This window comes from Ambystoma mexicanum, chromosome 1p (genome assembly GCF_040938575.1).
Source record: "Ambystoma mexicanum isolate Mex_15411 chromosome 1p, UKY_AmexF1_1, whole genome shotgun sequence".
Classification (NCBI taxonomy): domain Eukaryota; kingdom Metazoa; phylum Chordata; class Amphibia; order Caudata; family Ambystomatidae; genus Ambystoma; species Ambystoma mexicanum.
Window position 1 is genome coordinate 243822223 of NC_090921.1, and position 25998 is coordinate 243848220.

Here is a 25998-nt window from a genome sequence, read left to right on the forward strand (position 1 = left end):
AAGTGAGAAAGTCCCTCTATCTATGATATGATATAATAGGTTATTTATAACGCGCTTAAGGGGATCGAACCTGTGGTGCTCGTGTCGTCTTGCTTCCAACGCATGCACGTTGCCCCGAATGATGGCAGATGGTGTGTTTTCCAGTTGCAAAGAATACATTCTTTCGAAGCTTCGAGAAATGTATGTGTGCTTGCTCTCCATTGCCTTGGAGGAAGGGCACAATGACATTGGTCGTGCGTAGTCCGAAGAGTCAGATCACCCACTGTTCGTCCTTCCCAGGGTCTGGCAGTTTGTGAATACGGACTACCTGAGTCCACCTATAGATTCTAATCACCTGGGACACCATTGATCGCTTTAATGTCTGCAAATACCTATTTCCGCTGGTCTGGTATCACACTTCCCAAGCAGGCAAACGGTAATCTCGCAAACAACAAGCATTGGCAATGCCAACAGTTTGGGCCTTTGACAAAACGGTTGGGTTTGCCAATGATTGTTTTTAACAAGACATCAGTGAAGGGCACACAGAGTGCTTATGCTATGAAGGCAAAGGTGTAAAAACATTTGCATTACACCACAAGTGGGCTTCCAACTCCCAAGTATTTAACTCTCAGAATGCTTTGAAAAAAACACTGGCAGGTAGTTGAGTGGAAAGTTTGATGGTAAAGTTTGATTAAGGTGAGCTCAAAGAGTTCCCACGACGAGGTGTTTTCCGTGAGGAGGGGCAAGCACTGGGTGGGAATGGCCATAGGGATTAGCATAAACAAACCACACCAAAAACACTGCATCCCTACCCCTAATGTCATCTCCGATGAAAAGCATTACAGACCCTCAAAGCCCATATTTGAGTTTCTTATGTTAAAGCTCTGATTTTAATGACAACAGTTTCGACTTAAAGGTAGCACTTTTAGCGCCACCCAATAGCCAACCTAAAAATAATAAAAGCAAGCCTTGGAGTTTAATATCTTTTGAAAGACAATGAACTCCTAATCCGTAGCTTCTGAAATAAAAGCATAGGGCTAATGGACAATATGGCCATATCTATACACCATGAAATTAAAAGCAATTGTGAAAGTGCTGTAAAAACACCAGTTTACTTGAGTTAGAAAAGCACAGTCACATTTTGTTTTCACTGCATTCCAGTCAGATGAGGTTTTGAAAACAAAATTGCAAGGCCTGTTGCAACATGCTTACCTCCTGTAAGGGGGTGGGGTACGTGCAGGTGCCCGCTGACTGTCGCAGCTCTCGTGCTTGAGCACTTCCGCCCATTGGAATTATTCAAAAACAAGGCACACCAGGAAAACGGCAAAGGGGCTGGGAAAATTAGTTTTCGTTAAAGTCAGTGGGCTTCATTATGCCATCGTAGGTAGCCGTGCCTGCAATACAGGCACTGCCGCTGGTGTCATTGTATTTCCGGCGCCCGCGAATGGGCAGTTACTGGGTGATTACAGCCCTGCCGCACCCGGTAATTCCCCATTTGCGCGCGCCAGCAAAAAGATGCTCCCCATTCGGCCCCATAGGGCTGAATGGGGAGGTCGGATGCACCGGCACCGGCATGCTGTGCTCGTGGGTGCCGCTCTGCCCACCAGGTCAGACCTGGCAGGCAGAAAGGCACCCGGGAGCACAACTCCTAGTTTGCCGGTCCGGGAACTACCGTACCGGCAAGCTTACTGGTACCGTAGTTCCCGGACCAGCAAACTGAGAAACTCAAAGCAATGGCGAGCAGCTGGAAGGGGGACTGAGCGAACGCTTACTTTTTCAGTTCCCTTCCCCCCAAAGCGTGTCCTTCAGCAATAAGCCTATCAGCCTACACACACACAGCTAATTTTCTATAAAACAGCATGCGTGAAAAGCAACACAAGGCGGAAAATGACATACCATTTGCTTCGACGTCTGAAGCGGTTCAGAAAGCACCAGTTTCTCAGGAACGCAGTGGTTTCCCCTTCAAAACAGAGCAAATTCCATGCCACTGCACCGGGGCTTGAGCTGTGCACCGTTGTCACTCAGCAGCGCTACTGTGTTCTCAGAACAGAAGACGCAGCATCTGTCCCAAAATCCGAGAGGAGGCAACAGACTACGGAAGGGAGGCAGGACGGCAAGGGGACTAACAGGCAAACTATTAAAAGGCTGGCAGCCGCGTCCCTGCTGCAGAGCCGCAACAGCCCAGACTGGGCCTCCTCATCCCCGTTTGAGTACCACTTTCTTCCTCTGCCTGCTGGTCCCCCCACTTCGTACTGCCCCCTCCCCCCGCCTATCAGCTCCCTGCCCACTTGCAATAATGTCCACATGACTTGTATTGTGGGTGGAAAAAGGCTGCAGCTGCTTTCTTAGGCAGAAGGTAACTTACAAGTCTTCCGCCTCGGCAGTCCGGCATCAGGATTCTGCTCTGAGCTGGTGCCCTTATACATTTGTACTTTCCCCATTCAACCCATGTACACATTGCCCAGGTGCCTCCTTTCCCTCGCCTCCTGTCCCGATGTCCCCCATTTCCCAGCGTCTTGCACCACTTACTCCTCTCCCCGGGCGCCTAACCTCTCCGTTTCCCACAGGGTCCGATATCACACATTCCCTGTTCCCAGGTGCCATGTTCTTTCTTATTGCTATCCCCAGGTGCTTGGACCCGTTACTCATTACCCCATTCTCTGGACCTCTTCCGCCCTTCCCCGTGCCCTAGGCATCAAGCTATCCTACCCAGTCCCATTTCCCACAGATTCTTGTCATCTTCCCAGGTGGCTCCTCCCCTGACGTTCCCCATGTATCCTGCCCTTGCCCCTTGTCGCTCCTCCGGTGGCTTGTAATCTTCCCTCTTCCTTGGTTACCCCCTCCACCACCCCCCCCCCCCCATGTGTCCCTGGCTATCTGTACCTCTCCCCTGATCCTTGGGTTCTATCCTTTCCTCCCTCTTCCTGCCGCCTCCGTTTCCCCGGGTCTGCTCCCCTTCCTCCCCCCTTTACTTTATTTCCAACCTCTAGGTCTTCTACACCCCCCCCAGCTGTCGTATCCTTTTGACGTGCCTGTCGGGCCACTGCCCCTTCGCAACCTAACTTGGGACCTTGCACACTTCTATCTTTTGCTTGCTAGCCCCTTCCAACCTCTGTCCTACCCGCCACTTTACCTTTCTGCTTACTTCCCTCTACTTCCCTTCCCTTCCACTTTACCTTTTCTTTATTTATTTTGTACCCCTTTTCCCACCACACTCCACTTGCCCCATGGCGCATCAGAGGTTATACCCCACTCCACCATCCTATTTTAGTGACCGCACAGTCACTTGTGGTTCCTGACAGCACTTCCAGCCTGGATGCACCATGTACCTCCACTGCGCCAGTTTCCCTGTAAAATTAAACATACAATTTAACAATGGTCATTCAATTCATTTTCTGGTGTGGGCGGGCGGCCATATGTTATCCTCCACTGTAATGGTCCCCTTGTGGGGGCATGCTTCACTTCCCTACCCCTTTACTGGCCTATCCCCCCCCCCCCCCAGGGTCCTTTCACTCCCCCACCTTCATGTTGCCTGGCACCCCTCGGTCTGCATTTGCTGCCATTAGCTGCTTGGGGGCAGGGTTTCCTGTGGGGGCCTGTTGTCCGCTGAGGCAGCGTCCACCCAGGCCTCCCGTTGCTCATTGCGTTCCCTGGCATAGCTGCAACATCTCAGACCGGGACCCCTTTTCCCAGTTTGAGTACCACTTTCCTCCCATCCTTGATGGTCCACCCACTTGGTTCTGTCCCCCCCCACAACCTCCCTGCCCCCCCCCATCTGCCACCTGCAATAAAATCAACAGGTCTCGTATTGTGGGTGGAAAAAGGCCGCAGCTGCCTTATAAGGTAGGAGCTAATTTACAGGTTTCTGCTTCGGCAGTACAGCGTCAGGATTATGCTCCGTTGGTGCCCTCACAAATTTGCACTTTCCCCAGGTGGTCTCCTGTCAAACCCTTTTTTTGTTGCCGTCGGAACCCTGCCCCTTCCCAACCTAACTGGTTTTCTTGCGCACTTCTACCTTTTGCACTTTTGCTTGCTAGCCCCTTCCGCTCCCCGACCTACCCCTGCCAAGACTCTTCAGTGGCTGCTGCCGTTGAAGAGTTCCCCACCCTCCTAACTCCCTTGCTCCATTGTACCCTGACCTTATAACTGTTCTGTCGCTTGAGTCTTAACACATTCGTACTTGCCCTTCTACCCAACCTTTTAGTTCATTTTCATCTTCCTTTAACCCCCTAGCCAACTATCATGTAGCTAGTGTCGTCCCACAGTTCACATTCCCTTTTGTTTTCTTTTTTCTTTCCCTTAGCCGGCTACTCAAGTAGCGTCGTCCAGGACTCCCTCCTCCCTCCTTTCAAACTCTTTTCTCCACACTTTTGTAATTGCACCCCAACTCTTCCAATGCATCCCTAATGCTCATTCTCATTATTGCCATCCTGACTTCTGATAGATGCACCCTGCGTTCAACATCCTCCTGGATTCCCTAACCTTCATAATAAGCCACCCACCTAGCTAACCCACTTACCTCGGTCCCCTCTCCTTGTTACTTAGTTCCCCTAGGGCCCAGACCGCCAAAATGCTCCTCTGTACCGTCCACCCCTAGTTGTCATGACCCTTGCTCCTGGCCCTCACTGGCAAGTCAGCCTTCCAGTTAGGGCCAGGTCAAAGGCCTTAAAACCTCATCCAATACTCTTGCAGTCAGTCCTGGCGCCTTTGGTGCCAGGCTCAAACCATTATGAAGACCAACATTAGAATGGGACTATTTAACTTGTGGGGGGTTCAGCCAACATGGAGGCACACACATAGCTCAGTTACAAGGAACTGAACTATGCTGTCTAGTCATTTGGGTGTGGCAGGCCTGGGACTACTTTACCTGAGACTATTTAAACCACACCCAAACAGCAGAACATGCTTTGTGTTATTCTGCTGTGGGCAGCAGAACGCTCACCGTGTCCAGTTTTTTAAATGCCAGCATACCTGAAGTCAAGGACCTGCAGAGAGAAAGAACACTACGAAACTTACCTGGAACAGTATCCTGTCTTCAATCCATCGCTGACTTCAGTTCCACTCACCTGAAGGTACGAACGCCATCATCCGGCACCGCATGCATCCTGGAATACCATAACCTGGAAAGAGGAGAAAGACAGCATTAGTAAGCGTTTACTCCCGTTTCCTCCCGAATGAAGAAAGCCACACAATTCTTACCTGGGTAGTCATCTCTTGGTCAGTATCATTGCTGGAACATTACGGTGCTCGGCGAGGAACATCGCAACCTGCAAGGAGAGAAAAGACAGGTTAGCAATATAAAATGCAAAATAGCGCATTACTCACCGGACAGCATCGTGCATACCGCGCTTTCGCCTACCGGCCCATGCTCATCTTCAAACTGCATGACAACACCAAAATACCTTTCCATACCTAAAAGGAAAGAAGCAAGACATTATTCGAACTGAGAGGAACATAAGAACTGCATATAAAGACTTTAAAGCAGCAACCCTACGGAGTCGCAGCAGGCCTGTATTCACACAGGGGGGCTTGCACCAGTGAAGTAACTTGGTCGCTGCCCGACCCCACATTTACGCGCTCCTGCCATGAGGAGCAGGACGGAGAATCTGCCTTTTACAATATTAAGACCCATCTTTAACCAGAGGCCTTACCAAGGGACTGGGAGAGGGTTCGAGAGTGCAAGTCATCCAACCAGGGCTGGGTGGCGTCCCCGTGGATACCAGGTGAGCGTAACAGAACACAAAGCCTCAATATCTACCTGGGCGTCATGGAGACTTCAGAGACTGACCAGTTAGTTCAGTTGTTGAGACAATTACACGCTGAAGTACATTCAGCAAGGCACGAAACCAACGCTCTTAGGAGGGATTTGATTGTTACTAAGGATCGTACTGACGAAATAAGTAGACAATTGCTCCAATCACAGACAGGACAGACCCCATTGCCTGGTAACATTCCGCCAGCATCTGTACCAACTTCTTCCACCAATCCAGTACAAATAACCCTTCCTGGGGCAGTTCCTTTAGCTCCACCTGAACGATTTACAGGGGGCCCCCCCAAGAAGTATCCAAGGTTCATGAACCAGTGTCTTCATTTCCTTTGTAGACCTGGGGCTTTTCCTAATGACCAAGCATGGGCTGCTTTTGTCTTGTCATATCTGAGTGGCAGTGCTGCGGATTGGTCGGTACCATTGGTAAGTCAGGATAACCTGTTACATGACTTGGGGGTTTCCAGATGGAAATGGAAAAACTCTTTGCTCGTCATACCCAAGGCCAAGCATTAGACAACAAACTTTTGTCACTCCGTCAAGGAAGTCAAGACTTGCTTACATATATAGCAACATTTAACAGACTCGTCGTTGATGCTGGGTGGCCGAGGAAAAAAGGACCACACTCATCAGGGTCTACAAGGGGGAACTAAAGGATGTCCTTGCTCAAGTGGTTAACCCACCTAAAGACTGGAGAATTCATCAACCTTGTGGTGCAATTAGATCACAGATTACAAGACCGAAAAAGCAGACCGATAAGGTTAGACACTTGAGCTGTGTATGTCCGATGTTCCACGTACATTGGAAAAAACAGTAGAACCCATGCAAATCGGAAGTGTACGGCCTCCTTTAACTAAAACTGAAAGAGACAAGAGAAGGCAACAGCAATTATGCTTATATTGCGGAAAGTCAGGCCACTTCCTCAAAGAATGTCCAGTGAAACCAACAAGGAGAACTGTTGGAGCCACAGAGAAAGAAGATAACAAGGTGTCGGAAAACTACCAAGCCCAGCAAGCGTAGAGGTCCGCTTGTCAAGCGAGAAGGATGAGCCAGAGACCTCACACTTTGCATTACCAGTCATTTTGATCAATCACCAACAACCATCTCGGATGCATGCTGTCGAAGCATACATAGACAGCGGAGCAGTTGGGAATTATGTAGACCAAGATCTGGCAGCAGAGATGGGGCTTCCCTTATGCTTTAAGTCGACTACTGAAAAAGTTACTACTGTTGCTGGGACAGAAATAGCTTCCGGACCAGTAACCCAATGTGCAGCTGCACTAACCCTACTGTGCCAGGATGGACACCGAGACCTATTGCATTCAATCTCATCAAAGCTCCTCAGTTTCAACTAATCTTAGGGATGCCATGGTTGGTAGCTCACAACCCTCTAATAGATTGGTGTGCCAAGAAGTTGGCCTTTTTCAATGATTAAAGGGAAAACAGACTTATGTACATCTGCTACTCCCAGTACAGCGGCGATTGTACTAGGTGTGACTAGTACTCTACCAAATGAATACCAAGATTTTCAAGACGTGTTCCAGAAAGAACAAGCCAATACTCTACCACCGCACAGGCCCTACGATTGTCAGATCTACCTCATACCTGGTGCGCAAATTCCTTGTGGTCGAATCTATGCACTTACTGAACCAGAAAACCTCCATTTGAAATCTTATCTTGATCAGTTCCTGGGAAATGGATTTATCCGCCCATCTAAATCACCGGCAGCCAGTTCCTTATTCTTCGTACCAAATAAGGAAGGAGATTTGAGGACTTGTATCGAGTATCGCGCATTAAACCAGATCACAGTAAAAAAAAAACGTTATCCACTGCCCCTTATTCCCGAGTTATTGGATCAAGTCAAAGACGCCCAAATCTATACCAAACTGGAACTTAGGGGGGTGTAACATCTTGTTCCAGTGAAGAAAGGAGATGAATGGAAAACCGCCTTTCGTACCAAATCTGGCTTGTACGAATACCAGGTAATGCCTTTTGGACTTTGCAACAGTCCTGATGCATTCCAGGACTTTAACTCCTGCAAAACATCATTCATAATCGACGTTTGCGCCCTGGTTTACATTGATGACATCTTAATGTATCCTGCTACAAAAGAACACCATGTCAGGCATGTCCGCTCCATCCTTACTAAACTCTGCCAACATAAACTGTATGCTAAACTCGAAAAATGCTCTTTTCATGTCACCGAAGTGGCATTCTCAGTTTTATCCTCGCACCAAAAGGTAGATAGGCACAAAGTAGATGCCATTCTTAACTGGCTGTCACCAACACCATTTAAAGGAACCCAGGGTATGTTGGGCTTTGCAAACTTACCGCCGATTCATCCCAGATTTTTCCCCAAATAGTGCATCCAATTACATCACTATTGAGAAAAATATAAAAAGTTCCATTGGACCGAAGAAGCAGAGAAGGCCTTTCAAGAACTTAAGAAAAAATTCACTTCTGCTCCAGTTCTACGGCATCCTCGCCCAGACCGCCTTATATAGTTGAAACAGATGCCTCTAACATGGCTATGGGAGCTGTTCTCACAAAGTGACCCAGGAACTGGCCAGTTACACCCTGTGGCCTTCTGGTCATGAAAATTCTCACCTCCCGAACTCAACTATGCTATCACAGACAAAGAACTCTTGGCTACAAAATCAGCTTTCAAGGCATGGCGACACTATCTCCTTGGTGCTAGACATACTATCACAGTCATAACTGATCATCGAAACCTGCAGTACCTAAAAACAGCAAAGGCTCAATCATCCCGTCAACTGCAGTGGGCCCTTTTCTTCGCTGAATATGACTATGTGATCACCTACCAGCCAGGAGTCTGAAACGGAAAGGCTAACGCCTTGTCCCGCATGGGTGTTGAAGGTATACATAACTTCAGATCCAGTAGCCATCATTCCAGATCCAGTAGCCATCATTCCAGAAGACAAACTCCTGGGTCTTACGACAACATTGACACAGGATGAACTCCAAAACAAGGTCCAACCCTTAATGGATCCCACTCTGAGTGGTGTACTCAAGGAGAACATTACACCATTAAAGACCAGTTACCATAGTTTAGGAACCGTCTATACTTGCCAAGTAAATTTACAAGAGCAGGTTATTTCGGGTTATCACGACTCCCTGATTGAAGGTCATCCTGGAATTGCCAAAACTCTAGCTAAAGTATAATGAAACTATTGGTGGCCCACATGGCATAAAGACATAATACAATGTATCCAATCTTGCGGTGTGTGTGCACAAAACAAGTCCCAAAAGCAGAAACCAGCTGGTCTTCTCCAACCATTGGAAATTCCTCCTGCACAATGGCACACACCATCCCTTGATTTCATTACAGATCTACCTCCCAGTCAAGGATTCAACACCATCTTAGTAGTTGTAGACCTGTCCTCTAAAATGGCACATTTTATTCCTTTTAAGAGTCTTCCAAATGGATCCAATTTAGCAAAAGTATTCCTGGAGGAAATCGTATGGCTACATGGCTTTCCATTGGTCTTGATCTCAGATCGAGGTAGTCAGTTCGTATCCAACTTCTGGAGGAAATGCTGTTCAATGGCCCAAATTGACATTCGACTATCCACAAGTCACCGTCCTCAAACAGATGGCCAAACAGAAAGAACAAACCAAACCCTCAAGCAATACTTACGTTGCATGTTACATCAAGTGGAAAGAAATGGAAGGACTTGTTATGGATAGCTGAATATGCCTATAATAATTCATTACACACCAGCACTGGACAAACCCCTTTCTACACTATACATGGTAGACATCCACGTACTTCAGAATTTGATCTCCCAACCCCTTTAGAAAGACCAGCGGTTAAAACCCTACATACAAATTATTCCCAGGCCTTCAAAGAAGCAGCAAAACATTTACTCCAAGCCTAGAACAGAAAAGAAATTTGCTGACCAACATCGTAGTAAAGCCCCGACTATCAAATTGGAGACACTGTCTGGTTAGTATTAAAAGATGTGCCCATAAAAGGGACTCAGACCTTTCGTCCCCGATATCTGGGACCTTATTCTATTGAATCCATAATAAATCCAGTGGCAGTTAAATTAGCCCTACCACCCACTGTGCAGATTCATCCTGTGTTTCACGTATCACTCCTGGAACCGGTACAACCCGGTACTCTGGTTACAACACCACCAAAACCAGTATTAGTTGACGGAGAACCAGAGTTTGAAGTAAAGGATAGCCTAGACTCAAAATACACCGGATCCAAACTATACTGCTTAGTTGATTTGCAAGACAGATCATGGGAACCTAGTGAATACATCCATGCACCTCGCTTAATTCAAATGTTCCATCAGAATTACCCAGCCAAACCAGGACCAGGCATTAGTGCCACCATGAGAGGTGCCTTGGGGGAGGGGGGCGAGTGCTGTCATGACCCTTGCCCCTGGCCCTCACTGGCAAGTCAGCCTTCCTGTTAGGGCCAGGTCAAAGGCCTTAAAACCTTTGAAGACTCTTGGAGTCAGTCCTGGCGCCTTTGGCGCCAGGCTCAACCATCATGAAGACCAACATTGGAATGGGACCATTTACTTGGGACTATTTAACTTGGGGGTGGGGGGGGTTTCAGCCAACATGGAGGCACTTAACAATGTGGTCTAGTCTTTTGGGTGTGGCAGGCCTGGGACTATTTTACCTGGACTACTTTACCCGAGTCTATTTAAACCACACCCAAACAGCAGAACATGCTTTGTGTTATTCTGCTGTGGGCAGCGTAACGCTCACCGTGTCCAGTTCTTTGATGCCAGCTTACCTGAAACCAAGGGCCTGCACGAAACTTACCTGGAACAGTATCCTGTCTTCAATCCATCGCTGACTTCAGTTCCACTCACCTGAAAGTACGAACTCCATCATCCGGCACCGCATGCATCCTGGAATACCATAACTTGAAATAGAAGAAAGAAAGACAGCATTAGTAAGCTTTTACTTACGTTTCCTCCCGAATGAAGAAAGCCACACAATTCTTACCTGGGTAGTCATCTCCTGGTCAGTATCATTGCTGGAACATTACGGCGCTCAGCGAGGAACATCGCAACCTGCAAGGAGAGAAAAGACAGGTTAGCAATATAAAGGGCGAAACAGCGCCGCGCATTACTCACCGGACAGCATTATGCACACCGCGCTTTCGCCTACCGGCCCATGCTCATCTTCAAGCTGCACGACAACACCAAAATACCTTTCCATACCTAAAAGGAAAGAAGCAAGACATTATTCGAACTAAGAGGAACATAAGAAATGCATATAAAGACTGTAAAGCAGCAAACCTACAGAGTCGCAGCAGGCTTGGATTCCCACAGGGGGGGCTTGCACCAGTGAAGTAACTTGGTTGCCGCTCGCCCCCCACATCTACGCGCCCCTGCCACGAGGAGTCGGACGGAGAATCCACCTTTCACAATATTAAGACCCATCTTTAACCAGAGGCCTTACCAAGGGACCGGGAGAGGGTTCGAGAGTGCAAGTCATCCAACCAGGGCTGGGTGGCGTCCCCGTGGATACCAGGTGAGCGTAACATAGTTTGGTTCCATCTTTTTGCAGTTTATGGAGTTGCCCCAAGACCATGTTTTGTTCAACTCTCTTGGACCCTTTTGCTGTTACCAACCACCACTACCCCCTTTGCCAGCTACACTTAGCAGCGTCCTCTTGGTATAGTTTGCATCATGTTGCCTTTTCCCCACTTTGATATTGCCACACCGCTAAGGTCTCTTTATTCATTGCATCGTTCTGCTATCCCCTCTTTTACCCCCTTGCCGGCTACCCCGGCTGTAAAGTCGTAGTGGCGTCCTCCTAGTTTAGCTCACATCCTTTTTTTTCTTTGTTGCCTTCTCCCTCTTTGAATTTGACACACAGCCATATTTCATTCACTTTACTGCACTGTTCTGCCATTACCACCACCCTCATCCCCTTAGTGGCCATGCCTAGAAGGTCACAAAGTGGGGGCAAGGCCCGATCGAGTGCCAGCTCACCTGTTCATGGATGTACTGGCAATAGAGGCACCCCTTTAATGAAAGCTATTCTTAGCCTGTATGCCCATGGGCTCTATTCTGGAATCGTGTTGTAGGGCCGTAATAGTTCCGATATTCAAAAAGGGTGAGAAATCTCCCTGGCAATTATCAACCCCATCTCTTTGGCAAATATCCTTCCAGTGCTATCAAGCAAAGTGCTCTTAAAATGCATCTAAGAGTGGACTACCAATCAGGAAATTCTCCACACCCTACAGGCAGGGTTCCAGACAGGTAGAGGAACTATGTATGGATCAATGTTTGACTTTGTTATAATCCACAAATCCACCACCCTGAAAACTAAACTCTACACCGTATTCGTAGATTTTAACAAGCTATGATGGAGTCCCTAGGGACACCCTGTGGTAAATACTTGCTAAAGAAAATGCCAAGTGCTCCATTGTCGTTTGGCCCATTTGTTATATGCTGAAAACACGGCAGTGGTCTGCTATTGGCAGGCGGGGGATCCAACATCACAAATCAAAGTCACCAAGGGTGTGAGGCAAGAGTGCGTCCTCACTCCCTTGCTATTCTGTATATACATCGAGGATGTGATTCCGTGTATGTGGAGTAAACACAGACTTGTCCCGTTCTAGGTCCATTATACAATTGGAGTCACTGCCCCAGAACCGTACAGCATGTCTATATATTGCACACCTAGCCAGTATTTCAGAGAAGAATTCTCAACATTTGGGGCATAAGAGCTTATAAGGCATATCGCTAGCCTCTCTAGGCTGCCATATGCATTCCTAAAAGGGAGCACATTTCCCAGGCCAAACAGGAGGCCCACTGGCTCGCAGTCAAGCAGCGCATTCTCTTTAAAACCCTCTCCATCACACCTAGGTGGCTTTCCTCACAGCTCCCCAATACCCATCAGAAAGAATCCACCCGGCCACCTCCAATAGACCCAAGTGGGCCTAGCATTCAAATCAACGCTGCATCCCTACCATTAAAAGTGCCAAAGCCGGAGGCGCCAGTTTTCCTTTTCTAGCTCCACAAAATTGGAATGCTTTGCCCACCGCTCAAGAATGAGACCTTACTCACAGCCTTCCGGAAAGCTCTCATAACCAAGTTTTTCAACTAGACCTGCACTCCAAATCCTAAATTAGTTTGATTCCCTTGTAACCATGGAGCCCGTTAGGAATACACAGCAGAATGTCTTGTAAATATCTTTACATGTAGCATCTTGTAAATAGCACCATTACTGTTTTGCTTCTCTTCACTGTTCGGAATACCTGTAATGTATGTTCTCCACTGTAACCAAGCAGGCTCTACTGCAACAGCGCCGCGATGCCCCAGGGCCGCCAGTGCGCTTTATAAATTTAAATAAATCAACCATCACAAATCTACCCTCCGGGTCTACCTGCGAGTACATGATCCTACAGAGAATTTTCCCAGCTATCCAAATCAAATACCTCTAGCGTAGGTGGAATAGGAGGAACCGCACCCATACCCATCCCTTTTCTTGAGCATCGAATTAAGTTCAATAGGATATGTGCCTCTTGGATAAACGCTATACCCGCACCATATTTCTTAGGTACATCCTAGTTAGTGGTCTGTCCGGGTGCTGTACAATCCTGGGATCTAGCACGTCAGTAGAGACATACCCCAACCGAGTCGCTTCCCCGTCTGTGTAGGGCTGCGACTGACAGCCGTCCATCCCTTCGACGTCCGCAGGCAACCCTTTTCTCCATGTCGGCGCCACCTATGCGTATCAAGCCGCTGGGGCAGCTATTTCAGATATGCTGTCTGGTGGTGTTGCCAGGGCCGGGCGTCCTATGAAAACCTTCCGGTACAGCCTCAATAGCCAGTTCCACTGTACAACATTAAGACCAATTCTGCTCTACCCGTTCCCCTCTTCCCGATAGTCAATATTTACAACAGCTGCTTCCTTTATCTGCTAATATTTCCGGATCATGGACTTCTCTGGAGCAGAAAACTGTTATTATCAGCTCAATATGGTGTCCAAGCCGTGCCCCATTCTCATTTATTCACACACGTACCACTCATGACATTCATTCGGACATCACACAAACCCACATCACACAGCCATGCATACAAGGAATAAGTAAAGAGACACTGCATTTTAAAAGGAAACATGCATAAGGACATCTACCCACCAAACTCGGCTGTCCTCTGTTCCCTCCAGTCCTTTTAAAAACAAAACATAACACTATTATCACGTTTACTATTGGGCCATTATTCCTCCTGCTTCTATGCACTGTAATAGGTGTTACGTTAATAAGGAATATAGCACCCAGAGTCAAAACATAACCAAATGCTGTGGTATGCACATTTAAAGAAAAATATCTGTTAAGACAGCTCAATGAGTTCATTGCTGGGATGTATGTGCGATCTGCATGTCACAGGTTGAATCTACTCAACCTTTAATCCTTCCGCATGCAACATAGACTCACAGTTACTGGCTGAAAAATAATTATATCAGTGTTTTATGTAAAGTGCTTTTGCGAAATCACTATATAAGTAACCGATTATTATAAATGCCTGACAGCATTAATAAATCTGGCTTATAATAATGTCATAGGGCCTCATTACGGGTGCGCCGGTCCGTTAACAGTCTACTGGCACCGTTGTTACTGGACCGGCACACACCGAGTCTGCGGGCGGTTGCCGTCCCGCTCACCAGGCCTGACTTGGAAGAGGGAGGTCGGAGGTTCACAAGTTCCAAGAGATTTTTTCAAATATCGACCATCCATGTAGGAGGTGATACAGAGCAGATTGGTGAAATCCAAGGTCCTGGTGAGTGAGCAGGGAAGAGGAGTGCTCAGTGCAAATGTTCAGAAAGGTCCAAAAAGATTAGCACAGAAGAGAGGTTGGAGTGGTGAGCATTAGAGAGAAAGTTGGAGTGCAGTCTTGGTGAGTGTTTACTCCAGAAGCCAGATAGAAGTGGATCTCAAAGGCCATTTTCCTCAAGGTATTTAGTGACCCAGTTGAAGACCACCCACTGCTGGGAAGGGGTGCTTTAGGATAAAGCAAATGCTGCCACAGGCACTGTAAGATCAGTGGGAGAGGGTGCCCTTAAGGTTTCTGTACGATTACATTATTGCATGCGTTGTAGGCACAACACATATTCGAGTATAGCAGCCATTTTAGATACTAATAGCCATGTTGTGGGACAAAGCTTAAAGGTAGTGCGGCAGTCAGCACACCAGGCCTAGGCCGCGAACATGAGCAAGGGGCTAGGTTGTATCCCACACACTGATGAGAAAGGCCAGAACTGCATGGCCTCATAAAACCTGTCTTTCTCCTAAAATGTTGCCATCCTTTGTGGGCTGGGAAGAATGTGCCCTGCAAGGCCACGGGACGAGGGCTGAGTATCTGAACGGTGCAATCCCATGAGAAAGAGGGCACTTGCCTCCAACCCCCACCAGTCGTAATTCTAAGTTATAGCACGCCAATGCCCTGGCTTTACGACCCCTGAATTCCAACATACCCGAGAACCCCAGACCACTGACCATAAACCTGTTGGAGCACCGATCGACAAAAAGATCAGAAGTAGGGCTTTCCTGCCTTCACTTTTAGGTCACATGATTTGTGCTGCGAGGTTCTGGGAGGGATGAAATTAGATCCCAAAATAAGGGTGGGAAACCTTGGAGCTGCCGGCCTGCCTGGGAGCGAGTGAAGTGTGCGAGTTAGTGTGAACTCAGTTTTCCCACCCAGGCCCCTGTCTGCTCATACCAGGTGCCTCATTACAGAGATAAAAATGTGTTTATTTTACAAATATGTACCAATTACTCAACTTCGCCTTGATAATGGAACAGTGCCCACGTGAAGGAAAATGGACGGACGGGGCTAGGTCCAATGGCCTGGAATCCCTATGGAGCAGGACGCCCATGTATAGGTTCCTACCAATCAGCCATGCAGGTTTTTACTGTATTTGATGACATCACTGATGACGACTTGTACCCTCACAAGGTTCTGCTCATGCAGATTGTGGCGTACGTTCTGCAGCAACAGAGTTCTTTGTTGGTGCATCTATTTTGGTGGAAATAAACCTTGTTTTCCTTGCAAGAGGTGTATTGGGCATGTTTTCCCCTAGAGTGTTGCTTTTTTTCTGGTGCAAGTGTCAAAGGGGGCTTCCTACATCGCTCAAAGGACCTTTGAATAATGGGGAAGGAGAGAAACTGAGCAATAGTTTGCTGAGATGTTTGGGTCAGCTGGGGGTTTCTTCAATAGGAGTAAGACAGTTGCAGATCTGAAGGATGCAGGGATGCGTCCAGCAGAGAAGGAGAGATATGGGAAAATGATTGAGACTAAGTCTTTGACCATTTTGGGAGGAAAAGGTCCGATATGGGTTGGCACTGCGAAGGATGGGTGCTGATTTCATGGGCAGGTGAGAAGAGGTAGGGGGGGTAGTGGACAGAAGGAGGTTTGGGAAGGGAGCAAGAGTAGCGAATCTAGTGCAGCACTTGTAAAAGATGGTCAGAAAGCATCCTTAGAACCAAGGCAAGCGAGTTCCAAAGATTGCGGTCAGGTAGGGGAAAAATTATGCTCTTTTCCGTTTTCTGCAAAATGTGGGTGTCTGTAGGTGTAGCATGGTATTGGAGCATTAGCACCGTATTGGAGCATTCGTTTTCATTAGGGTAATAAGGAAATAGTATATCAAAGAAAGTGGGGGTGTCTGTGATAGAAAGCCCAGTGTACACTAAAAGAGCCTTAAAGACTATGTGCTTCTGTACCGGTAGCCACTGTAGATTGCAAAATTACCGAGTGGCATGGTCTTGTCTATCAGCGTCATTGAGGACATGAGCAGCAGCATTCAGGATCATCTAGAGAAACCTAGACAGGTAGACTGGGCTACCTAGATATAGTGTATTGCTCCAATACTTCCTAGATCAGTGGTAGGTAATCACTGCAGCCCTCCAGATGTATTGGCCTACAACTTCTAAGATCCCTCAGTAATGGCATGCTGGCTGGGGCTGTTGGGAGAGATAGGGTCAAACATCTGGAAGGCTGCAGGTTGCCCACCACTGGTCTAGATAACAGCTGTGTCCACCAAAATATGGTTAATACTAGAACAAATGGTAAGTTCTTACACAAGATACACATGTGGAAAAAGCAGGATCTAGCGTCAACACTGATCTGGTCGGGGGCGCGGACAGAGGGGTCTAGCGAATGGTTAATGTCTAGTTTGAATCTCAGGTCTTTCACCCAAGGGACTGGTGAGGCACTGCGGCCCACACATAATAAGTGCCCAAAACCTGACGTCTTAAAGGGCACGAGTTCTTCAAAATATTAGCCCTTAGTGTTCTCTGAACTCCCTTTTAGTCAATGAGCATAGATGCCTCCATTAAAAGACATCAAACAAGCAAATACATGATTGCCTTTAGACATGGATCAGGATACATACACGTAGAATGGATCTGGAAGCCAAATGCACTGCCAGAGGGTGAATCTAACTATTAGTAGAAGTGATACAGAGGGGCCCCGAGGTACAGCACTCACAAGAGGGATGGGATCTGAAGAGAATGCGATAGAGACACAAGTGTGCTAGAAAAGATGAAAAGCAACTGAGAACAGTGCCAGTCCCCATTGCCTCCACTACTCTGTAATGTTTTAAAATCTAGGGTATCAAAAACAACTGACCGCGCCAATGAGATCAGTGCCGAGATATTGCCCTCTCCACGTGCTGCTATCTGGGAATCGCCCAGTACTAAAAAGGAGCACCGAGTGCCCATCCCTGGGAAAAACATGGCCATGAGGGATCCAGAAAATTGGCAGAATCAATCCACTTTATAAGTAATCTGGGGGCAAAGAGTTCTGATTTTTGTCACAAACGTCAGAAGGGACATAGGTTGAAAAGGTATTGGGAAGCAAGCATCAAGAGATGGCTTTTGATCAAAGGGGTTGCCTTGGAGTGTTCAGGTCGCACACCTTGCACCCAACCCCACCACTGACTGGGATCCTTACTGCAGAATGGATGGACCCACTGTCCGTATTTCTCCCACTGTTGGCCATCAGCCTACAGGTTCATTAGTTGTATGGGGAGTATTCCTACCCATTGCAATCAGCTCATTACCTATGGATAGAGACCATGGTGAATTTGATAGGTGTTTTGTTTTGGCAATTGAACTTGATCGTTTTTGGGATTATGCAGACCACAGGCCTCTAGGCATCCAGCTCTCACCTCCCTACCTTGTAAGCATACTAGTGAGTATGAGAAACTCTTTTACCCATCATTAATATTACATTGGGAAAGAGGAGAGGTCCAATGAGATCTATTGAGGTAGTTACATATATTATGCTTCTGAAATCATTGGTCTTGAGTAGACAGAGGCAATGGCAATGATAGCTGCATATTCATTAATAACCTTTTGCATATTAAGTGCGTTATGTGTAGTGACAAGAATAGGGTCACTGTTTATGTATTACTTATTTCTCATCATTAAAAGAATGACACTATACAGGAGCGTGTAGAGCATTACTTTTTCATACTGAGAATGTTGCCAGAAGCATGAGCCTGTGTGGGGAATCTATTTGAAGTACTGTATATTGAAATTAAGGTGCATGTTTTAAGACAAACAGGGTTGGTGGAAGGTTTGAGTAGTGTACCATCAATCGAAACATAGGTGACATTAGCAAACCACACCTGTGTGGATGACTGAGAAGGGCCACCCACTGCAGGGGGTTAATGCCTTCTTCTTTACTGATGCACAGTGACGGGTATATGCTTTTCTCCATCTATTCCTACCAGTGCCCCTACTGGTGGATTCTAGGACACTCCCTTGGAGTGGAGGAAAGTCTTTGTGAGTTAAAGGTGATACAAATCACGTCAGTATGGACCTAGGTAATGTGTGGTCCTTGGTGTCAGAGAAAGCCAAGAATCCAAGCATTGGGGCTTGGGGTGGGGGCAATGGCAAATGTGCACTATACGAGTAGCCCTAAGAAGTGGATGGGTTGGTTTGTTTATTATTTATACAGTGCGCCACACCCTACGGTATCCGGGTGCTTTACAAGACATCTTGGGATACATAAGTACATACAGGTAGAGATTAATACATAATAGATCATAATGGGGGAAGGTAGGGGAAAATGGAAGCATAACAGTTAGGTACATTAGTAAATACACAGCTACATACATTTGTCAGTCTGAAGGCGAGATTGACAGTAAGAATGCGGTTGACTATGCTCTCCATACTCAACAAATGCTTATTTGGTGACTGGGCAGAAACAGACATGGTTGGCGGGTAGGTTTTTATTTTTTAAAAAAATTAAATTTATTGAGTAGAGGGTGAAGGGGAAACAGAACTACCGGAAAGGGATGAGAGAGAACAAGAACGAACAAGTTAGAATATGGGAGGAAAGATACTTGGTAGGACACACAAGACAGAGTGGAAGGAGAAGCACTAAAGAGGAGTAGGGAACTAGCAGGATCTGGGGAGCAGAGTACCAGCAGGAGAAGTGCAGTATCTGCAGGCGCAAGGGAGTGAAGTACCAGCAGGAGAAGTGCAACAGAGTATCAGCAGGAGCAGTGGTGTTAAGTACCAGCATTAGAAGGGGATGGAGTATCAGCAGGGGAGTGGAGTATCATTAGAAGCAGGCAGAGTACCAGCACGAGCAGGGGAGTGGAATACCAACAGGAAAAGGGGAGCGAAGTACCAGAATTAGTAGGAGGCAGAGTACCAGCAGGAAAAGGGGAATGGAGTACCAGCAGGCACAATGGAGTCGAGTACCAACAGGAACAGGGCAGTGGAGTATCAGCATCACCAGAAGATTGAATTACCAGCAGGGGAATGGAGTACCAACAGGAGCAGGAGAGGGGAGTAAATTACCAGCAGGAGCAGGGGAGCAAAGTACCACCATTAGAAGGGGCGGATTACCAGCAGGAGCAGGGGAGTGGAGTACCAGCAGGAGCGCGGAGTACCAGCATTACTAGGGGGTGGAGTACCAGCAGCAACAGGGGAGTCAAGTACCAACAGGAACATGGCAGTGGAGTACCAGTATAACCACTAGAGTGAATACCAGCAGGAGCAGGGAAGCGAAGTACCAGCATTAGAAGAGGGCAGAGTACCAGCAGAAGCAGGGGACCCGAGTACCAGCAGGAGCAGGGGAGCAGAGTACCAACCAGCACAGGGGTTGGAAGCAAAAGCAGGAGCAGTGGCGGAGTACCAGCAGGTGCAGGGGAGCGGAGTACCAGCAGGCACAGAAGAGTGGAGTACAAACAGCAACAGGGCAGTGGAGTATCAGCATAAGCAGGAGAGTGAATTACCAGCAGGGGAGTGAAGTACTGGCAGGAGCAGTGGAGTACCAGCAGGAACAGGGGGTGGAGTTGGTGAGTTGGCCATCGGCAGGAACGCTGATTAACAGCAGGAGTAGGGGAGCAGAGTAACAGCAGGAGCAGTGTAGCAGAGTACCAGCAGGAGTTGGTGAGTCAGTTATCAGCAAGAACACAGTAACAGCAGAAGCAGGGGGTGGAGTACCAGCAGAAGATGGTGAGTCAGCTATCCGCAGGATGGCAGAGTAACAGCATGAGTAGGGGAGCAGAGTAACAGCAAGATCAGAGGAGTGGAGTTGGTGAGCTGGCTATCAGCAGGAGCACAAAGTAACAGCAGGAGGAGTGGAGTACCAGCAGGTGCAAAGGGGTGGAGTACCAACAGGGCAGTGGAGTATCAGCATAAGCAGGAGAGTGAATTACCAGCAGGGGAATGGTGTACTAGCAGGAGCAGCGGAGGGGAGTGAAGTACCGGCAGGAGCAGGGGTGAAAAGTACTAGCATTAGAAAGGGGCAGGGTACCAGCAGAAGCAGTGGAGCGGACTACCAGCATTAGAAAGGGGCGGAGTACCAGCAGGGGAGTGGAGTACCAGCAGGAGTTGATGAATCAGCTATCAGCAGGAGCGCAGAGTAACAGTAGGAGTAGGGGAGCAGAGTAACAGCAGGATCCGTGGAGAAGAGTACCAGCAGGAGTTGGAGAGTGGAGTACTAGCAGGCACAGGGGAGTGGACTACAAGCAGGAGTTGGTGAGTGGATCATCCACTCACCACTGGTCCACGCACTGGTCACATGGCCACCCCCTGAACTTGGGCCCAGGCTCCTCCCACTGCCTCTGGCTCCCCAGCACTAATGGTCTTTATCTGCAACCCTACAGTCCCTTCTCTCTGCACTTAAGAGCCACCCACTGGCTGCACTTGTGAGTTAACTGCACTTCCCCCTTCTCCTCCCCCCTGGCACTTCTCCCCTTCCCTCTTCCCTGCACGTGAGCAATCTGAATTACACAAGGCCTGGTAAAGTCGTTATTTTGCCCTCCCTTTGTTCCCTCCCTTGCCTCGTCGCGCCTAGAAACACGTGTACAGGCACGTTATAAATGCCACATCATATCGTATCATATCAGCAGGAGATTAGATAACAGCAGGAATTGGGGAGCAGAGTAACAGCAGGAGCAGTGAAGCACAGTACCAGCAGGAGTTGGTGAGTCGAGCACCAGCAGGATGTTAGAGTAACAGTAGGAGTAGGGGACCAGAGTACCAGCAAGAGTAGTGGAGTGGAGTAACAGCAGGGCTAGTGGAGCGGAGTACCAGCAGGGCTAGTGGAGCGGAGTACCAGCAGGAGTTGGTGAGTAGAACACCAGCAGGATAGCAGAGTACCAACAGGCAGGAGAGCTGAGTACGGGGGGCTGCGGGGCCCAGGCCCCCCCCGCAGAATGAAGTCGGGGATGAGCTCCCCCAGCCCCCGCCGGAGAGAAGAGACGCAGTATGGATGGCCCTTTGTTCCATCCATACTGTGTCTCTCTGGCGGCCCGGGTAAAAGCCGGGGAAAAACGATGTTTAGAAATTGTGGGACAGATGCAAAGCAAGAGGCTCTTGCTTTGCATCTGTCCCCCAATTTCTAAAAATCGTTTTGGGTTGGGTATACTTCTACATCTAGATGTAGAGGTACACCCAACCCAAAACGATTTTTAGAAATGAGGCACAGATGCAAAGCGAGGGAGGGGGCAGGGAGCAGGGGCAGGGAGAGGGCAAATGAGACTGTTTGCATGTCTCGAGTGTGCACGTGGTGAGGGTGAATGCTATGGGCGGGGAGCGGAGGCGTATGAGCCAGCACTTTCTAGTAGAGCTGCCATATTTGAAATGGGGCAATGCTGGTACTCCTCAGTTAGCTGGCTATATAGTTTTGATGGGATAGTACTGCTGTAACAGGGCTTCTATAATTGTTAAATCTTCTCAGCGATAATGCTATGCTTTTGTTGAGGCAATGCTAGTTCATCTTAGTGGGGCTGCTATACATTTGATGGGACAACATCAGCACCTCTCGGTTGAGCTGCCACACTCTTATTGACAAGGCCCCAGCACTTCTCAACAGATGTATTTCTTTATTTATAATGCGCGTACTACCCAGAGGTTTCTAAGCGCTGACTGAGGGAGCAAACCTTGTTTGCGTGGACTGAGGGAACAAACCTGTGTTGAGCGGGCCGAGGGAGTGAACCTGTGTTGAACGGACAGAGGGATCGAACCTGTGTTGCTCTGTGTCGTCTTGCTTCCAAGGCGAGCACGTTGCCCCTGAGCTTTCCTTCCGATACTCTAAAGAGCGGAAGTACATTTAATGATACCGAACCAGAACTATTGAGCAAGTCTGATCATCAGAATAACTCAACACTGTTGTGGTTATACAAGAGCTCATACATTTAAAGGGATGGAATTACTCAGAATGTAGCAGCACTATTCAATACCCCAAAGTTCTTAAGCATAGTGAATGTGAAAATACTACACTTCTCACTGTTGGGACAGTACTGCCACTTCTCACAGAGGCTTCTACACCTTTTATGGGGCAGCGCTGATCCAGCCTACTGCTCACAAGCTCGAATTGTCATTTCTCAGCAGGACTGCAACACTATTCCATTGTGTTATGTATGTTGAGTGCTTCTTCACCAGCAATGTGGATTCATGGCTCTCTCCCAGTGTCTAAATCGTAGATCTGTCTACATTCAATTGGCAACAGGCATGTCCGGAGCTGCCTGCTGTCCATAAACTGCCCCTCAGGATGTTGGGAGCCGTGGTGGGACAAGGGATAGAAGGCTCGAGCCTGTCGGATAGCAGAATCAGCAGGGTACTAAAACCTACTCACTCCTTCTGGAATGAAAGAATGAGCTCTCAGACACAAGTAATCACCCCTTCACACACATTGAATGAATATGGTATGGATCTATTGAGAAAACTGGAGTGACAATTCAGAGTGTTTTAACAGAAATATACTTGTCTTCCCAGATGGGAGACTGACTCCATTAATATACATGGGGTCACTGAGATGACCAAGAGTGAAACTGTACATTCAGTTGTGAGATTACCAGCAACGGTTGATACTATGCTCCAAGGAGTGAGGTGCCCACTCAATATATCACACTGTTTATAGGTGTGAGACCCATCCTGAATGCTTGCCCAAAGAGCCTTGGCCAGAGTTTCACACTGAAGTAGTGAGCATATGATCTGGGGTCTGCAGCCCACACACACAGGGGATTCCCATGCTCCCACTTGCAAGATTTGCACCAAATTAGTGAGATTGTGCTCCAAGGTAGGAGGCACCGGCATAGTCTTTGCGCTGACGTTTGACACTCCCAGGATGGCACGGCATTTCGTTCCCCCATCCTAGTTGTGTTGCTCTGCCTTTTGAGGGCTACTACAACCTGGATGATTATAGAGGGGTGGAGTAGGGGCAGTGATGGCCCACTGGCATGCAACTCGAAGGCTTAAATCTCCTTACTTGACTTTAGTATATGCAGTGCATGCTAGCCAATGTTTCCACTGTTCTGCGCTGCACGCTCCTCCACCCCCCCCTCTCCCGCACCCTTGCACCAAGTTGGTGACTACATGCAAATTTGTGGTCCTATAACTGCCAGTGATTTGACCCCCCCCACCCCCCGCCCGGAAATTCATAAGTCGGCTCCCCTGCCAGCAGGAACAGTGGGGTGGAGCAGCATCAGGAGTTGAGCTGAGCACCAGCAGGAGCAGTGGAGGGGAACCAGCAAGAGAGTAACAGCAGGAGCAGTGGAGGGGAACCAGCAAGAGTGCAGAGTAACAGCAGGCGTAGGGGAGCAGAGTAACAGCAGGAGCAGTGGAGGGGAACCAGCAAGAGTGCAGAGTAACAGCAGGAGTAGGGGAGCATAGTAACAGCAGGAGCAGTGGAGGGGAACCAGCAAGAGTGCAGAGTAACAGCAGGAGTAGGGGAGCAGAGTAACAGCAGGAGCAGTGGAGGGGAACCAGCAAGAGTGCAGAGTAACAGCAGGAGTAGGGGAGCAGAGTAACAGCAGGAGCAGTGGAGGGGAACCAGCAAGAGTGCAGAGTAACAGCAGGCGTAGGGGAGCAGAGTAACAGCAGGAGCAGTGGAGGGGAACCAGCAAGAGTGCAGAGTAACAGCAGGCGTAGGGGAGCAGAGTAACAGCAGGAGCAGTGGAGGGGAACCAGCAAGAGTGCAGAGTAACAGCAGGCGTAGGGGAGCAGAGTAACAGCAGGAGCAGTGGAGGGGGAACCAGCAAGAGTGCAGAGTAACAGCAGGCGTAGGGGAGCAGAGTAACAGCAGGAGCAGTGGAGGGGAACCAGCAAGAGTGCAGAGTAACAGCAGGAGTAGGGGAGCAGAGTAACAGCAGGAGCAGTGGAGGGGAACCAGCAAGAGTGCAGAGTAACAGCAGGAGTAGGGGAACAGAGTAACAGCAGGAGCAGTGGAGGGGAACCAGCAAGAGTGCAGAGTAACAGCAGGCGTAGGGGAGCAGAGTAACAGCAGGAGCAGTGGAGGGGAACCAGCAAGAGTGCAGAGTAACAGCAGGGGTAGGGGAGCAGAGTAACAGCAGGAGCAGTGGAGGGGAACCAGCAAGAGTGCAGAGTAACAGCAGGGGTAGGGGAGCAGAGTAACAGCAGGAGCAGTGGAGGGGAACCAGCAAGAGTGCAGAGTAACAGCATGGGTAGGGGAGCAGAGTAACAGCAGGAGCAGTGGAGGGGAACCAGCAAGAGTGCAGAGTAACAGCAGGAGTAGGGGAGCAGAGTAACAGCAGGAGCAGTGGAGGGGAACCAGCAAGAGTGCAGAGTAACAGCAGGCATAGGGGAACAGAGTAACAGCAGGAGCAGTGGAGGGGAACCAGCAAGAGTGCAGAGTCACAGCAGGAGTAGGGGAGCAGAGTAACATCAGGAGCAGTGGAGGGGAACCAGCAAGAGTGCAGAGTCACAGCAGGCGTAGGGGAGCAGAGTAACAGCAGGAGCAGTGGAGGGGAACCAGCAAGAGTGCAGAGTAACAGCAGGCGTAGGGGAGCAGAGTAACAGCAGGAGCAGTGGAGGGGGAACCAGCAAGAGTGCAGAGTAACAGCAGGAGTAGGGGAGCAGAGTAACAGCAGGAGCAGTGGAGGGGAACCAGCAAGAGTGCAGAGTAACAGCATGAGTAGAGGGGCAGGTACTTTGTAGTCGGGAGCAGGTAAAGCCAATGGGTAGCAAAGGCAGCTTCATGGCTGGACACGGGACTCCTCCGCGTGCCTCTTTTAAACTTGAAAGCTGCCATTAGAGCGGTCTTGCAGGGCGCTGCAAGCTTGACCCCATATTCATGTACCTACAAAAACGTCCCGCCGTTGGCATCCAACACTTCAATGCCCGGACCTAAAACATTCCTATACCATATGCATGTTATTCCCACAGCCAACCTTAGCGGCCTCTCTAGCCGCCTCCCACGCTCGCCCCCTCTCTGCACACACTACTCACCGCTCCCGGCAGGAAATCTATGCCGAAGTTGTCCAGCACCCTCTGTTGGCCCGCCCCGAGGGCCCCCACCAGGGTGATGGAGATGTAGTCGCGTGTCCTGGCTTCCAGGAAGTTGCCGGTGGCCACGGCCACTTTGTACAGAGCCATGTCCTCGAGGAGCGGAAACTGCGCCGTGGAGCGTCAGAGCAAGTTCTCTCCGCCGAGCTGCGAGCGGCGCTTTTAGAAACTGCGCCGTGGGTTCCCTTTCAGCTGATTGGCCCAAGGCGGGTCAGAAGTCCTGACGCTTTCTTCAAATCCTTATAAATAACCCAACCCCAAGACATACCAACATTTCAGAATAACCTGTTTCTTTGCTTGCGTTTAGCTTTTTTTTTGTACTGTTCAAAACCTGTTTAAACAGTAATATTTAAGGATACTTGCCTATCGCACACCAGGTGTGAGGTAAATTACACGCCAGGGTAATGTTAACGCCCTCGACTAATTCCTTTCACATTAAAGCAGGAAACGGCACGCAGCCGCGGCACAGGAATGACTTGCCAAG

The 25998-nt window shown here is 48.7% G+C and overlaps 1 protein-coding gene across 4 annotated transcripts in view; it reads right to left on the minus strand.

Annotated features, from left to right (window-relative positions):
- LOC138568665 (polyunsaturated fatty acid lipoxygenase ALOX15B-like) overlaps positions 1 to 25998 on the minus strand; it is a 251431-nt gene that overhangs the window by 220485 nt on the left and 4948 nt on the right. Inside the window, exon 1 of one of the 4 annotated variants that reach the window (XM_069646452.1) lies at positions 25458 to 25728. The exons of 2 other annotated variants lie outside the window; for them this stretch is intronic. In XM_069646452.1, coding sequence (XP_069502553.1) covers positions 25458 to 25604 — 147 coding nt within the window. In that variant the 5' untranslated portion in view covers positions 25605 to 25728. Of the gene's footprint in view, positions 1 to 1875; positions 2202 to 25457; positions 25729 to 25998 lie in introns of those variants that run through there. One more of the 4 variants, XM_069646454.1, reaches the window with a different exon arrangement.